General features: G+C 40.6%; 1 protein-coding gene across 1 annotated transcript in view; it reads left to right on the plus strand.

The window, feature by feature from the left end:
* Window positions 1-15,194, plus strand: part of SGCD (sarcoglycan delta) — a gene marked incomplete at both ends in the record, with an annotated part of 123,102 nt that overhangs the window by 47,693 nt on the left and 60,215 nt on the right. The window contains one exon of the mRNA XM_080627510.1: window positions 5,059-5,160. Coding sequence (XP_080483636.1) covers window positions 5,059-5,160 — 102 coding nt within the window. The remainder of the gene's footprint in view (window positions 1-5,058; window positions 5,161-15,194) is intronic.

The raw sequence follows: 15,194 nt of genomic DNA on the forward strand, positions 1-15,194 counted from the left end.
CTGACAGGGATATCTGAGGTCAATAAACAGGCAGAAGAAAAGAGAGACGAATGCTGGTTGTGGACATAGGGCAATTCAGAGCATAAGCTTTGAATCCTGTATCTGTGCATACAGGATGTGATCGTATATACTGTGTAACACTATGCTGGCTCGTTTTTCTCTATTGTCTGCACAAACCTGAGCCTGTATGTGAGGTCTCAAAACAAGGTCTTCTGTCAGAGGAATAAGCTGTATCATGTCTCCTTACCTTGGAGTGTATGTTGCTCTGGACTGTGCTGTGTAGCCAGCTTTAACTTTATAGGACTGGTGCTGGGATCTTTATTGAGCTGACAAATTAATTGAAGAAAATGAGGAGAAGGAGGGAGGGCAGATCCTGTTAGAGCAAGTAGGTGTTTGAGGCTGTGAAGAACTGGCAACGATGTGTATCGGTACATACCTTCCTTAAATCTGGGGAATCTGGAAACACTTAATATCAAGTGAGAGGCAGAAGAACAGCACAGAAATCTTCCCAGTGGGGGAAGGAAAAAACAGGTCACTTGCATTTGTTGTTTTTCTAACTGCGGATGTATTGAGCTGTGTAATAACTTGCACATATCTGGAAGCGATGCAGAGTGCAGCAATCAATAATACAAGCAACGATAATCAAGTGTTTCAGCCATCTGACATGAGCAGTCTCCAAAGGTAATTCTCTCCCACAGGACATTGCCAAACATAACTTCAGTTTATTCCTAGTAAAAAAAGTAAATGCTTACCTGCTGTGCAGAGACTAACCGGGAAGGGATGGAGGTGCAGGAAAAAGCGTGTGGAAGCTACCCGTGCCTGTGATGGCCGGCAGACAGCTGGGGATCTGTTTCCCTAAAATCCTTAAAAAGACCTCAGTAAACAGCAAATTTGCCTTTGTGTTCAGAAATGCCAGAAGAACAGAGGGAGCACAGAGGAGCGTGAGGCTGAACTTACTGTTTGTAAGGAACAAAGCATCTTGGCACGAAAGGCCATAGTGAATACATGTTATTACCTTGGTTTTTGACTAGGTTAAGCTGTGGCATGAGCCCAGCCTGATCTGATAAATGAATGGCAGATGCCACTGAAAATTATCCCTGTTCCTATGTGTAAGCAGCCCACACTGCTGCAGCTAGTACCACTTCCAGGTATTTACCACAACTATTACATGTCTTTGGTTAGGTTGGCTGGGTTTTCTTATTCTGTTAACTGAATCTCCCTACTACCAGCCATACAATTGAGAAAAGAAAATAAAGTAATACACAACTGTTAGAAAGGAAAAGAGAAAGAATCTAGGCTTTACCCACATGTATAGCCACATTGCTGACCAAAAAGCAGAGAGGAGCCTTGGTGATCAGAAAGCAGCAATGCTGGGCTATTGTCCTAACACTAACACCATCATTTGTAATTGATTGTAAAACTGAATTGCTTCTCAAGCTACTGCAAAGAAAAAAAATCCTTTCTCATTCAGCATCACCAAAGTGACATTTATGTTACTTGGGATTTTACCATTGCTATCCCTTTCCAACACAGAGCAGTCAGCAATAGCACATAAATTTTTATGCCTACTCATTACAAGGCATTGCATAAAAAGAGAGGGGGTGTAGATGATAAAATTAATGTGAAAGTTTTCACCATGCCCTACCAGAAAGCGAAATAATTCAAAGCAGATGGTAAAGGAAAGGTCCCAAGTTCTGTGCCTCCTGTTCGGAGCTTGCCGCCTGGACACTCTCACAAAGCTGGCTTGTTGCTTGCACAATAAAGTCATTCACTCGCTGCTGAGCCACCTACTAATAAAAAGGGGAGAAACAAAGATTGTTAGATGTCAGTGTATCAAATGATCGATACTACCTTTTTTTTCCCTTTATTCATAAGCAATGGAGTGGCAGATAAGGATATAAACCAGTCATAGACACAATGTTTTATACAAACTCGTGATCTCTGTCACTCTGGGCAGCTTTCTGCTGCATTTTATGGGTCATGAAATTTCACAGGAACTTTCATATGTATTCTCTGTAGCAGAATATGACATTTATTTGTTACTAGACCATATGATTTAGGGAGGATGAAGATGCAGTATCCAAAACAATATGTGAGGTAGTCTTTCATACAGTGATTTCTCTCTAATGTATCTGTATCTTGGGATATCTATATAATTCTGCAAGCTGCTTGTTTATTTCTAATGGGAAATAATAAGTGTGATTTAGTAGTGATGGTCCTATATGAGGCCAGGATGCCCATTAACTTTAAACTCAGATTACAACCTTTGCTTGTTTTTTCACCTGCTGACCCAGACATTCACTACAAAAAGCTGTTATCTTCGATCTTGAGAAACATGAGCAGCAGAGAGTGAATTGTGGTAAGTCAGTGCTAAGCATTGCATCCCAATGCCAAACACTAGGAAAGTGCGTCTCTTATTAGTTTTGGCAGTCACAGAAGGAGAGGAAGGAGCGAGGATCAGAGGTTGAGAAGGATCGAAAGTTAAGAACAACAACATGGGGAAGCACTTCTTTTTCTCCAGCCCACTGGTTTTGTAGGAGAGTGCACCTGCTTATATGATATATATCAAATGTGTTCTTGATGTACTTTGTCCCACAGGCTTGGTACTTCCTTTTTTCATAAGACACTACACACTGGCAAGAGCAGTCTTCGCTTGGCAGGGTACGTGCTGGGAACATTTCTTGGAACAGGAGAACCTCTGGCAAGTGGCCATTGTCACTGCTGAGACAGACTATGTCTTTGATTCTTATCCCTCCAAATCATGCCTTTTGGCAGTAGTTCATGCAGATCTGTTTGGGTTAGCCATTCACCTTCAGTGACAGTGACTCTTCTTCCAGTGCTGGAGGTGCACAAGCAATGGGAGGAAGAGGAAGTAGACAGATGTGTTTTATTTTTTGCAGCTGGATTAGAAAACATGTATCCAATGCATGTAGTTTTCCTGGATTTTCCTGGTCCTCTCTTGATCTTCTACCCAAGTACATATCCATTTGCTCTAAAATCCCTCAAACAACTGTGAGTTAGCTCTTCTGATTTGAACTTCAGTGTTTAAGGACTTGCCTACCAGCACTTAAGAAGGCAGCCCAGTCCTTCTCGGTGAGTCCCTAAATTGCATGATGAGATGCTATAGAGTCTGTGTGGCATGTCTGTATTTGCAGATCAGTAATTCCTCCAAATTACTACTCTTGACATCCTGTAGCCTATATGACTCTTGGTTTCAATGTCTCTCTTACTGTAATATGAGTCACGTTACCTGGAAGTGCTGATGTGTGTGTCTCTCATTGCAATGTGCTCCCCACACTGAGCTCCAGCTGATGTAGGTTTTGTGATTATTGTATCCTGCCTTATTGTGGAGTCCTTGAGGCATCATTTAGCATCATCCTTCTGCTTCTGTAGCCTGGGAAAAGGGGGGGTGGGGTGGGGTGGAGGGAGGGGCATGGAAAGATTCCTTAAGGGATGTTTTTGAGGATTGTCATAGCAGTTCTTGCCCACCCAATTCCTGTTCATTTCCCAATCTTAATTTATGCACATAGCTTTTGCTAGCATCAGTCTCAAATCCCAGTGATGTCAGTCAAATTTATGCTAAAAAGTATACTTCAGACCATCTTTTTGTCAGAGAAAAGCCCAACTTACCTCAATCCTGGCAGACTTTGGCAATCACGCTGAATCTTAGAAATAATACCTGGAATTTGGTGTGGTTTTGATTATACTTTTACCTGTGCAATTCCACACCCACACCATGTTTCTTAACATACACCCCTTTCTAAGCAGTTGTGGCCTACATGAAACTAAATCCCTCATCTTTGTAAAAGTTATGACTTTCACAGTCAAAGTGACAAAGTTACAAACAGTTTGGTCTGCTCTGTGCCAATGTATCCATGTACCTGTCTTATTGCATGAAAACCGTGCGAAAAACTCATATGCAATTTTGACATGTATTTTGTTTGCTATTATGGGTCGTTACATGTTGGACACACATAACTAAGCAATTTCTAAAGAAAAGGGACTATTTATAGTCATCTGCTGGAGATCTCCAGCCAACCCTTGATGCCATTTGACAAGAAGATTTTTGCCATGGAAGTGCAGGGAGTGGTGGAGACTGGGGAGAGGGTGAGGACTGATAGCTGTAACTATGAAATCCAGATGAGGAGAGGACAGAAACGCAGATTACACCAGTTACTTAATGCCTGGCCAATGGACTTTGCAGTGGTTGCTCGAAGGGCATGGTAATGACTTAGGAGGCCCAAACATTTGGATATAGAGGTTCAGGTTGCTGGGAAGTGCTTCGGCTGTGCAAGAGCAGAGCAAGGGTTTCAATCCTGAGCTGATCATTGCAGGAGAAAGAAGTCAGGAGTTAGCCCAAGACAGGAGAGCAGTCTCTTGGAAGGATACTCCTGTAGTATCATTTGTTCTCCCACAGCAAATATTTGCATAAGTATATATTCCAGTGAAGCCGTGTAGCATCCTAACAGTGTCAAAACCATAGGAAAGACTGTGAGACTTGAAACTAATCAACAGGTTTCCACATTATTTTGCTCTAAGGGCTGATCCCACCAAAGAGTCCATGCGTTGCAGAGGTTTCCTCAAATAACTCGGGTCAAGTTCCCTGCCACATTTTATTGCAATACTCCTACATAGCCAAACCCTATTTTGTCGGTTCAGTGGAATTAATCACATATTCTCTGTATGGAATTCAGTAGAATTAATCACATAGCCTTTATATGGATTTGCTATGAATGTGAAGTTATATTAATATACAGTTAGCCGGTGAATATTACAGTCAGCAGTTTCCTGTTAACACAGAGCATCACTGCATCTCTTTGAGTAGAGATGAGTAGCTTAAAAGAACATCTTTCATTTACTGGGGGGCATTGGAGATTGTTCTGAATAGAATACTCTTTCACAGAAACTGAACTAAAAAGATAACACAAGTAGTTGCATTCTGTAGTGCCTGCCAGTACTTTTGCATGCTATGGAAAAAAAAAATCAGTTATTGGCAGCCTGGTGATTGTAGTAATTGTAAGTAATGGGGTTGTTTTGTTTCTCTTTTCTGTGTTTTAGGATGGAATGGGGAACCTGAGAATCACAGAAAAGGGTCTAAAGCTTGAAGGAGATTCAGAATTCTTGAAGCCTCTCTACGCCAAAGAAATCCGGTCAAGACCAGTAAGTTGTTGGGAAAGGAATAAGCACATTTCTATAGCACGAACTGTAAGAAACCATGAAGTGTCAAAGTGGTGTGTTTATTGGATAAATTCCTTAGGCCACTGTATACGAATGTAATTTGGGGAATGAGACTGTGAGTGTCCTTTGAGGACTTCATCTGGATACTATATCCTCTGGGCATTGCAAAGTTGATATATGTGGGTTTAGTTTGTGCAAGCCACACTTAAAATGCTTCCAGCACCACTGAGGTTTCAGATTGTCCTTTTGTCTCCTTTCAAGATAAATGACAAACAACCCTCAAATGAGAGACCTAATGTTTCCAAGGTAGAGGGATGGCAGGCAGTTGTGAAATCCAGCTCATGTTTAACTAGTTACTCCTTTTCTGCAGGGAGCAGAGTTATTGCCTTGACACAAGGACCTGATCTGTTGTTAGCAGGCACAAGAAACCGGTATTATGTGCTCAGGCCTATTTCATTTTGAGTTTTAAAATTATGTGCAGTTAAAATTCAATGCTTCTAGGAGAGAGACTGCTTGACAGAAGTGGCAAGGATGTTAACAACTGAAAATGAGAAAGAACCCAAGTGTGATTGAAATAGCATTTTCATAGGAGCACTTCATTGACTGTCAATGACTTTTGCTCTTTCAAATGCAATCCTGTTTGTCCTGAGCAGCTTTAAAATAACTGAAACAATTACAGAGAGCGTCCAGGATCCTTCTCAGAAGATGTCATCTGTCTTGTTTCCTGATCCAGAGTGTTAATTTGAGTCAGATGCCAACCTTCCACTTTGATAACAATGGCAGATAGCTAATTAAATAAAGTTAACATCCCTTTATCTCAGCATTTCAGTGCTCTTGTAGAAATTGGAACTTGTAGCGTAGTCAACACAACAGCCAATAGAATATTCAATTTAATTATCGAAGGTTGTAACCTCTGTAAGATAGCTAGGAATTGATTTGAACATTCATAATTATTTAGGAAGAAAAGTTACTAAGAAAACGTTCATATCTATTGGCATTTTCATCCCTGAATTAAAACAAAAGTGCAGAACCTTACATGCCATAGACTTTGTAATGTAAAATGTGTGGGAAGGGTGCAGCACTGAGTTTGATAAATAGACTGACAAACTGATACATACATTTCTTTTTCTCTAGTTAGATTGCTTGAAATAATATTTGATTACTAAGGGAACTGAGAGCTACTTCTTGCTACTGGGGAGTTTGCTGCTTTCATATTATCATATTAATCTACATTTTAATATGGCCAGGGGGACAAAAGGTGTCCCCATCTTGAGATTATGAAACCATTTCATGGTTTCCACACCATTGACAGTTTAATGAATGCAATGTACGAACAAGAAATGTACGGTGAGGCCTGTGTGTTCCTTCCTTTATCCCTCCTCCAGGATTTTTTTTGCTGTTAGTCAGAGAGGGATCTTGCTACAAGCCAGAAGGTCTGATCTACAGCCTAGTGAGTTGGAGCATCCCTCCTGGCTTCAGTAGATGCTATATTAACTATATATTTACATAAACCATGTGTACAGTTTCTCTGACTTCTCAGTGGAGTTAAACTGGCATTGCCTGTGTTGGCTTATCAGGATGCTCACGATAACATTGGAATTTCTGTTGGGGATGGGGAGTGACAGAGGCAATTCTTTTGATTTCAATCAACTTCTGCTTTCTTGTGCTGTGTCTGAATTTGCTTGTAAGCAAATTCCCTTGCTTGTGTAAGCAAATGCAAGGGTTGCAGTGAATCAAAGGCTGATAATTATGGAATATTTATAAATACTATTAAATAATCAATGCTTTGTTTTTGCAAAGAACAGTAGTATAAGGCAGTATTCTCTTGGAGGAAAGCATGCTAGTGGTTCCTGAACTTGATGAGTATTGCTAAAATAAAGTGCCAAACTCAGCACTCAGTAACAGATGAACATCTATACTAATTCCATAATAATCTTCTCTGGGTTTCCAAAGTGTGTAGTGCAGCTTTAAATATGCAAAGTGTAACAGAAACAAGATGACAAATAATGGCAAAATAAAGAGCATCCCAGAAATAAGCTGACATAAAATATTTTTCACATGTTTAATTAAACAACTGAAGAGTTGTGTATGGTAATAGAAAATGGTTTTATATAAAGACCTTCAGATGCTGGTTATTTATAGAAAACTTTCACAGACAACCCCAAAAAATAGAATTTCACTATCATCCTCTGTAGTAGATGAAGGGGAGTTTGTGCTGGATGGAAATGACAGGGGAAGAATTGCTTTAAGTGTAAGTGACTGCTGTCCCATGACCTTCATGTAGTGGGTTTTCCCACTCGTATCTCAGTGCTGATCCCCATGCTGCTCTGCTGCAGGCAGAGCTGGGCAATCCCTGCCAAAATATCTCTAAAACATGAATTGTGATAATTCTTGAAAGCCTGAATTTGTCACTGGTGCCACTTCTTCTCCGCTGCATCTCTAAAGTCCCAGGAAGGTGGTAATTAAAATCACACACTTGCTTTCCTAGCAGCTGTGCCTTCTGGTTTAAAGATAGTTTTGGATTTTCCACTTAAAAGAGGATATTTTTTTCTTTTTTCTTTTTTTTTTTTCCCCAAATAATTTTGCAGGAAGACCAAGGTTTAGAGAGGAGGAAAAGTCCTCAAATCACCCCAAGAGACTGGGTGCCTTAAAGAGGTCTATCTAGTAGGCACTGCTCCCTTCGTCACCTTCTGGATAGACTAGTTGCTTGTAGCTGTGCTTTTTTTGGAAGGTAACTCATTGCAAGGGAAATTACACCAAGAAGAACTGAATCTGTCATACTGTGGCATGCAATTGATGACGACCCAACAAAGACATCTTTTGGGGAGTCCCTTCAAAAATGTTAGCAGAGGGATTGGACTGACATGGTTCAGACCTGTGCTGGAGAAATGGCCATTAAAATCACAAACATGAACTGGCTTCTTAAAACTGCTTCCAGCCACTTTCTTTCTGCACCACGGCTACCTCATGTCTCAGGGATGACACTGCCCAGACTTGCTTTCCTTCTCCCTTACCCATTGAAGAGTGACCCTCTAAATCCCTCTCTCTTCATGTAATGAGGGTCTCTGTTCTTGTTTCCCCATCCTAGTCCTGGATCAGTAATACCAGTTTTGTAGTGTCTCCTGGATTAGAAGTCTGTCTCTAAGCATCAGAGATTTCAAATGAACCTAACCTTTTTACTACATGAGGTTAAAGTTTATCTGGAGATTAATGAATAGTAACTGTGGTAGCAGTGTTTGCACCCTTGCAGTTTTGTTTTAAATAAATGAGATAGGTGCATTCCCTTTTCCAGGAGTGTTCAGAACATGTTAAACTCCCAGCTGAACATACTGCAAACTAAATAGTATTTTCCATGCCACTTGCATGGAACATGAACATCTTGCTGCCTTTAATTAAGAAGTTAACTGGACCATGAAGTATTGCCTGTGTAAATGGAAGTGATTTTTACTTAGTCTAGAAGGTGCATTAAGAATGCTCACGTTTCTTTACTTGCAGATAAATTATGGAGATTATTAAAAATTGGAAGGGTCGTCTATAAACCCATCTGTAGCTCAGCTGCACTGTCACTCTCAAAATGTAGCTGTCTTTCTAACTGTTGTAATTTATTGTGGACTACTGTATGAACCATCTGTTTGCTTGTAAATCAGACAAACTTTGACTGAAAGTTGTATGCAGCGGCACAAATTGTTAATTTTATGTGCTGGAAAGCAGTGGCACCGGTTTTGTGGTCTTCAGTCTTCATTGCCCAAATTTGGGTAGAGATGTAAAGCTGGAAACTTTCCTTCCTTTGTTGAGAAGAGCTGCTAACAAGCAGGTTGCTTGAAACTTACAATGAGCACAGATTTAGCTGTCTTAGTGCAATTGAAGTGTTCTAAAGCTTGTGACATCCAGGTCTGTAAGTAACTTAAAAGAGGCAAGAGAGAGAACAGACTATGTGCATTTTCCATTCCAGCAACAACAGAAATAAAATCCTGTGCTGTGATTATACAGGAAAATCAAGTGAATTCTCTCAGGAGCTGTGTGACAGCCAATGAGATGATAATCTCAGCTTTAGGAAGCAGAGAAAGACATTGTCATGATAGGATTAGGATGCTTTTGCCCTTTCAATGTTCACTTCAAGTACATAGAAAGAAAAAATAAACCTCAGTTTGCAAATGTTTGCACCTGGGTTTCAATTTTCTTACCCTGAATCATTTTAAAGACAAGAGTATGAATTTGCCTGGCAAAGGTCTCTTGTAGTATAAAGCTCTTGACTGGGGTCCTGCCATTCAGCTCGTGAAGACTCTCATACGGATGAGTGGGTCTGGAAACACAGATGGAAACGTATGCACCAACCTTCTTGTCTGTCCTCTGCTGTCTGAGGGAGCTCCAGGCTATTCTGTTACACAGGTATAAGTGATGGCAAAATTCACTGAACAGATTCGGAGGTGGTTTTAAGTGTCTTTTAAAAGAGATCTCTTACTGTATTTTGCTGGTTTCATGTTGAAGGTTTGCTTCCCATTATTTTTAATCAACTGAAAAAAGAATTTAAAACAAGACTCCTATACACCCAAGAAAAAAAGCCTGAAGCAAAGTGCAGTGTCTTATCGTTATTATTATTATTATTATTTTATTTGGGTTGTGTTAGAGGTCCGTATCCTACTCACTGTGCCAGTGAGTGTCTAACTGAGAGCAGCCTCCTCGTTCAAAGTGTTGGAACGGTCACATTGGAAGCTGTACGAAATAACTAGTGGCTACATGCAAGTGGCAGATGCAAGGGCATCTGTTTGGCCTAAAAAATTCAGGTTTTGGATTAAAAATTCAGTTGTGAATTAGGGCTGGTAACTGCCATTCTCTTTAGGTGTTTAGTAAGTTCTCATCAGCATAAAAGTTAGACTAACAAGTGCATAAAATGTATTTGTTCGTATTTTCCCAGCCAGTATTTGAATGATAAAAATCTTAAAGAAAGCTTTTAAGAGTGATAAATAATTATTTTGCCAATGTACTTGTCTCGGATCTGGAAGCAGAGTGGTATAATTTTAAAGCACAGAAGCAGTTCCATAATGGACGTATTCTTTTGTATTGTTTGCTCTGCAGGTCTACCTGCCTCAGAGCTAAAAATACACACTGAAAAACAATAAACCATGTATTTGGATTAAACAGTGACGTGCCAACAATGAGGCATACCTGCCCATGGCCATAAATACATATTTGTAAGCAATATAACATACCAATTTGAATTAAAAGGCTACATTAACCCATGAGGAAAGGCAATGTAGATGGCAAGATAATTGCAACTTTGTATGATGCTCAAACTGCGTAGTAGAAATCCAGCTTTCAGTAAAGGCTTAGATAGCATGAAAAAAGGCTGCTATATTTTTGAGGAAGAAGACAGAATAACTCTTTTTCTTCCTTGTCAGAGTTTACAGAGCAATAAAAGGATATTGAATTAGTTCCTGATGATTTGGTCTAGCAAAGTGCCTCAGGATTTCAGCATGCTCACTGAAACCATCGCACGGTGGAAATGAAGCTTGTCTCACCGTGCTGCTGTCACTTAGTAGTCCCTACACACTCCCACCACCTCTTCATCCATTACTCCTCCCAGTGTTTAACTATTCCCTTAGTGATCGATCCTTCAAAGAAGAGAGGAGTCTTCTTGTTTTTCATGCCACACACAAGCCTGTAAGAACTCCTGGCAGCTCTTAAGAGATGTTGGTCCCCTGGGATTGGCCTCTGGGGCAGTTCAGCTGCATTGCAGCTTTGTGTAGAAAAAACTCACACTATCTGAGGTCGACTTCTGAAGCATGTTGCTTCCTCTGAGTGCATCTTCATAGCTTACTGCTCCTTGGTTGAGTTTTGGCAGCAGATGTTAAAATATTGTTTAAAAGCCCTAATAATTAAAGGAAAAAAGAAGAACAAGGTTGCTGCAAGCTTCTTGCAGCTGTGCCTGGCGAGCTCCTATTCTCCCTATAGGGCTTGTTAAGCCTTCACTGTGGCACTGCTCCAGATAACCTTGTCGTTAGATTCTGTGCCAGTGTACTTTTGCTATAAATGTCTCTCTCAGTTTGGTCAGTTTGAGTCCTGCTTGCCTGACAGCTATCAACAGAGAGGAGAGCTGGCAGCCAGCGGGACAAACAGTAAAAAACAAACAGAAGCAGCTGAGCAAGTTGCAAAAGGCATCATTTTGGCAGAAGCCTCCTCACCTGATGCAGGGATGTTGTTGCCATCGCCATCCAAAGCTGATCTGAGTCCGCATATGGCAGTAGGCTGTGAGGGTCCAATGGGATTTATAAAACTGATATGCTCTCCTCTTAATAAATTTCATTCTTAAGCAGTAAAATCCAGAAAGCTTACTTCAGACTGCACCTTGGTTGCCCCAGCACTTCGGAGGCAGTTAGTGGCTCTGTGATATTTCCAGTGTGCTGAAAAGGTGGAAGTTTAAGTAAATTTTACAGCAACTATGAAAACATTTCCCTTTACTTTCATAGTAAAACTGACCTGAAATCTCTCCGCTTTGAGTTTTGAAGGAGGTTTTTTTAGGCAGGCTGAAGGGGTACTTCCAATAACACCAGAATTAAATCTTGCTTTGTTTACTCCCCTTTGTTTATCTAATGATCAGGTGTTATGTGGCTCCAACGGAGAGCACAACAGGGAGCTGAAGTATCCTGCCAGCTGCAAAATCCCAGTATCCCAAAGAAGAGCAAGAGAGGGAGCTCTGAAGTAAACAAACTTTGAAATAACTCCACAAGTTGCGTTTCAAAGCAAAATCTCGTGGAGGCTCTGCCTGTGGCATTTTGAAAAGGATTTCATTAAATGTTGCTAACTTGTCATAAGCTCTCTTAAATGGAAGGGTAATGGCTCATAACATTTGTAAGCTTTTTAATTTCATGCAATATGAGCAGTGTAATCAACACCTATTAAAGTCAATCAGCTGTGCCAAGTGGGCTACCTACCTCAGCTTTTGTCTATATTTTCATCATGGCTACACCTCTGAACTAACTCCGGAACAGTATGTACGTACCTTAACAGCAGTGGAGATTTTGTGTCCAGAAAACCTGATACGGTCATTGCAGAAGTGCCTGAACCCCTAAGCTGAATAAGCACTTCATAGTCAGTGATTTCTACCTTCTAGGGAGGGAGTTTGGGCCATGGAATTCATGCGGAATGGTTAACAGCTCTGAAGCTAAACATAAAGGAGATGGAGAATTTCCCAAATGATCTCCCAATGTGTTTGGCTTTTTCCCTTTGACAGGTGAAGTTTCTCTGCTTGAGCTGGTTGTGTAAGGAGAGGGGAGCTGTTCACATCAGGTGTTTGTTTTGCTGTTCTGATTCCCATCTCCTCTTAGTTTTAAACATTTGCAGCTGGACTCTGCGATCATAAAGACAAGTGATGTGCATCATAGCTCAAAGTGAGCTGCTGGGCTAAGCCTGGGTGCTCTGGGGTCTCTAAGCTTTTGCATTGCATTTTTACCATGATCCCAGAAACTTCTGCATTTCAGCTGGGAAGAGGAGGACGGTGGGGCTGAGTTTTGTAGTGGGGCTGTATTTCCACACTAATGTTGCAGCATAATCAGCCAGCATTGTGTTTTCAACTGAGTCATGAGCCTTGAGACAGAAGTGCAGGTACTAGAAGCTAAAAGGATAGAATAAACATTTGATTTGATTTATTCCCAAGGAAAAAGAAAAGATGTGGAATTATTGATTTTGAAGTTGAAATTAAAAATTGCTGAGCTGAATGAATTTGGCAGGTAGTTTCTTGCCTTCCTTGGATATGCACCACTCTCCTAGTATCTGTTATTTCAGTTTGGCATCTTGAATTTGAATGTTACCTCTATGAATTAACCGGGAAGCTACCGTGAGGCTTGTTTTTTCTCATTAGCCGTTTATTATGGCTTCTCAGTACTCTTACAGGCTTCTAAACCTTCAGGAGCTATACATGACCTTATTTTACTATGTTTAATCTTGTATTTAAAACAAAAAGCACAGGGGGCTTATTGGGAGACACACCAGTCACACCTGATCATGGGATTTCTGTTGCTGACTATTGCTGGACAGGTTAAAAGAGAAGCTCTGCTGATACTTGACTACAGCTTACCCGACCCAGCCCCTGGGATTGAACATACTTGTAGAGTAGCCTTGAATTCTCAAGTCAAAACTTGATCCAAATTTCATCTTAACAAGCTGTAGCCTCAGAAAGAAGTAAGCCTTACAAAGCACTGGAAACTGCCCAGGGAAAAACGTGCAGTCGTATACTGCTGCTTTTCTCTCTCAAGGGTAACGGCCTTGAGTTTAAGAATTTACTGTGTCTAGACATCACTGCTGACAGTCAGGACTCTGGCTGCTTTGAAGAGGCTGAAATACAAAACCAACTTTTTAATACTAAAAATGAAAAAGAAAGAAAACTTCTTACAGTATGGATAGAGATAAGATAGAGACAGACAAAGGAAACACTAAAAGACAAATAGCAAGATCCAATTATAAAGAAAAAGAATGTTTTTCTGATATTTCCAAGAAGCCTCAAGAGCAGGTTTTTGTGTCTTCTTACCATAGGGCAGCAAACACTTCTGCAACTCTTCAGTTGATCAAAACTATTTCAGCAACAGTTATGTATTTTATAAGGCAAGCTGTGCTGTCATTAGGAAGTGTAGGCACACACAATTGGTTTTACAGACAGTTCAGTTTGTGCGTTCTTTGATTTGCAACAGGAAAGGATAGACAGACCTTCCACGTTTCATTTAGCAGCTGCAATGCTAGTAATAAGAGTTTCTCTGATTGTTCAGTTTTTAAATGACAGATATTGGATTTGGAGAAAGAAGAACACAGGGAAAAACAAGAACAACTCTAAATTTGCTGCTATTCTTTTAGGGCAAATTGGTTGAGAGTCTTTAGAAAAGTGACTTGCTGCTTTTGAAAGGAAAAATGAGATTTCTTTGGCTGTTAACATCTGCCTGCTTGGAGCATCTCTATTTTTGATTTCTGTTTATCTGAGGCTATGCCTGGTCATCTGCTCCCCTGTACACCAGCGTCTTTCAGGAAGGGAGAGTCCCACACCAACGTTAGTGGCAGAGTGTTGGAGTGCAGGACACTACTGTACGTGTGTGGTAAAACTGGCTATATATGTAGTCACAGAGGTAGGCATTCTGACTGTCAGTGAATCACTGATTTAGACTTCAGTCCAACCAGATACTTAATTATGTGCATAATTTACAGGCATAAGTAATTTCATTGACGTCAGTAAGGCTATTCACATGCATAGAGTTGGGCGTATGTTGTGTTCTTTGCTGGATCATGCCCTATAATTTCTACATATACTGTATGTGTGCGGTGGAGCAAAGCCACTGGCAGGCATCCGTCAGGCTGGTCTCTGTACAAACATGGGGACAGAGACTGTCTTTTGCTCTAAAAGGTTTTATGCTGTCAATAGGTAGATAAAGTGTGGGATAGGAGACAGGGATGAAGGTGAGCAAACCGGCTTGCTTGTTTGCTCCTACAGCAGCTTAAGATTGGTATGAGGAATCCTGTGCCTACGTGCATGCTCATTTTTGTAGATCTCGTGCCCCAAGTGTAAAGGAGTGTGGTGATAAAGCTGGCAGATATTTTCAAACAAAAGCTAATACAATAAGAAGTTGTCCTTGAGGCTGAAGGAGAGCAGTTTCCATGGTGCCCTTTCTTGTTTGTTTCTTTTTTCATTTTTTATTGCAGGTTTTCTGTATAGAATGTTACAGATCTGTTCATTTCCTCTTGATTTGCTGTAATTCTGAGTCCAGTGAACTTTTTAGGTTTGCTTCCAGTCTGGCCTTAAAATTTTCTAAGACAGGTTGTACAGAGTGCTAGCAGGGAGTCTGCGTCTCATTTCTCTCTGAAAGAGAATAACCTATGCAACAGAAAGAAAACCAGAGGTGTTTCAGCTCACAGTATTTCTTCCTTGTTTGTCCATCAGAGCATGACCCGTGTTTGTCATCCGTACATATAATAGCAGGAGATTCCTCACTTTCAAACCTTAAATTTTCCCTGAGCAAAAGTGGAGCTGAAGCATC

This window comes from Psittacula echo, assembly GCF_963264785.1.
Source record: "Psittacula echo genome assembly, chromosome: 11".
Classification (NCBI taxonomy): domain Eukaryota; kingdom Metazoa; phylum Chordata; class Aves; order Psittaciformes; family Psittacidae; genus Psittacula; species Psittacula echo.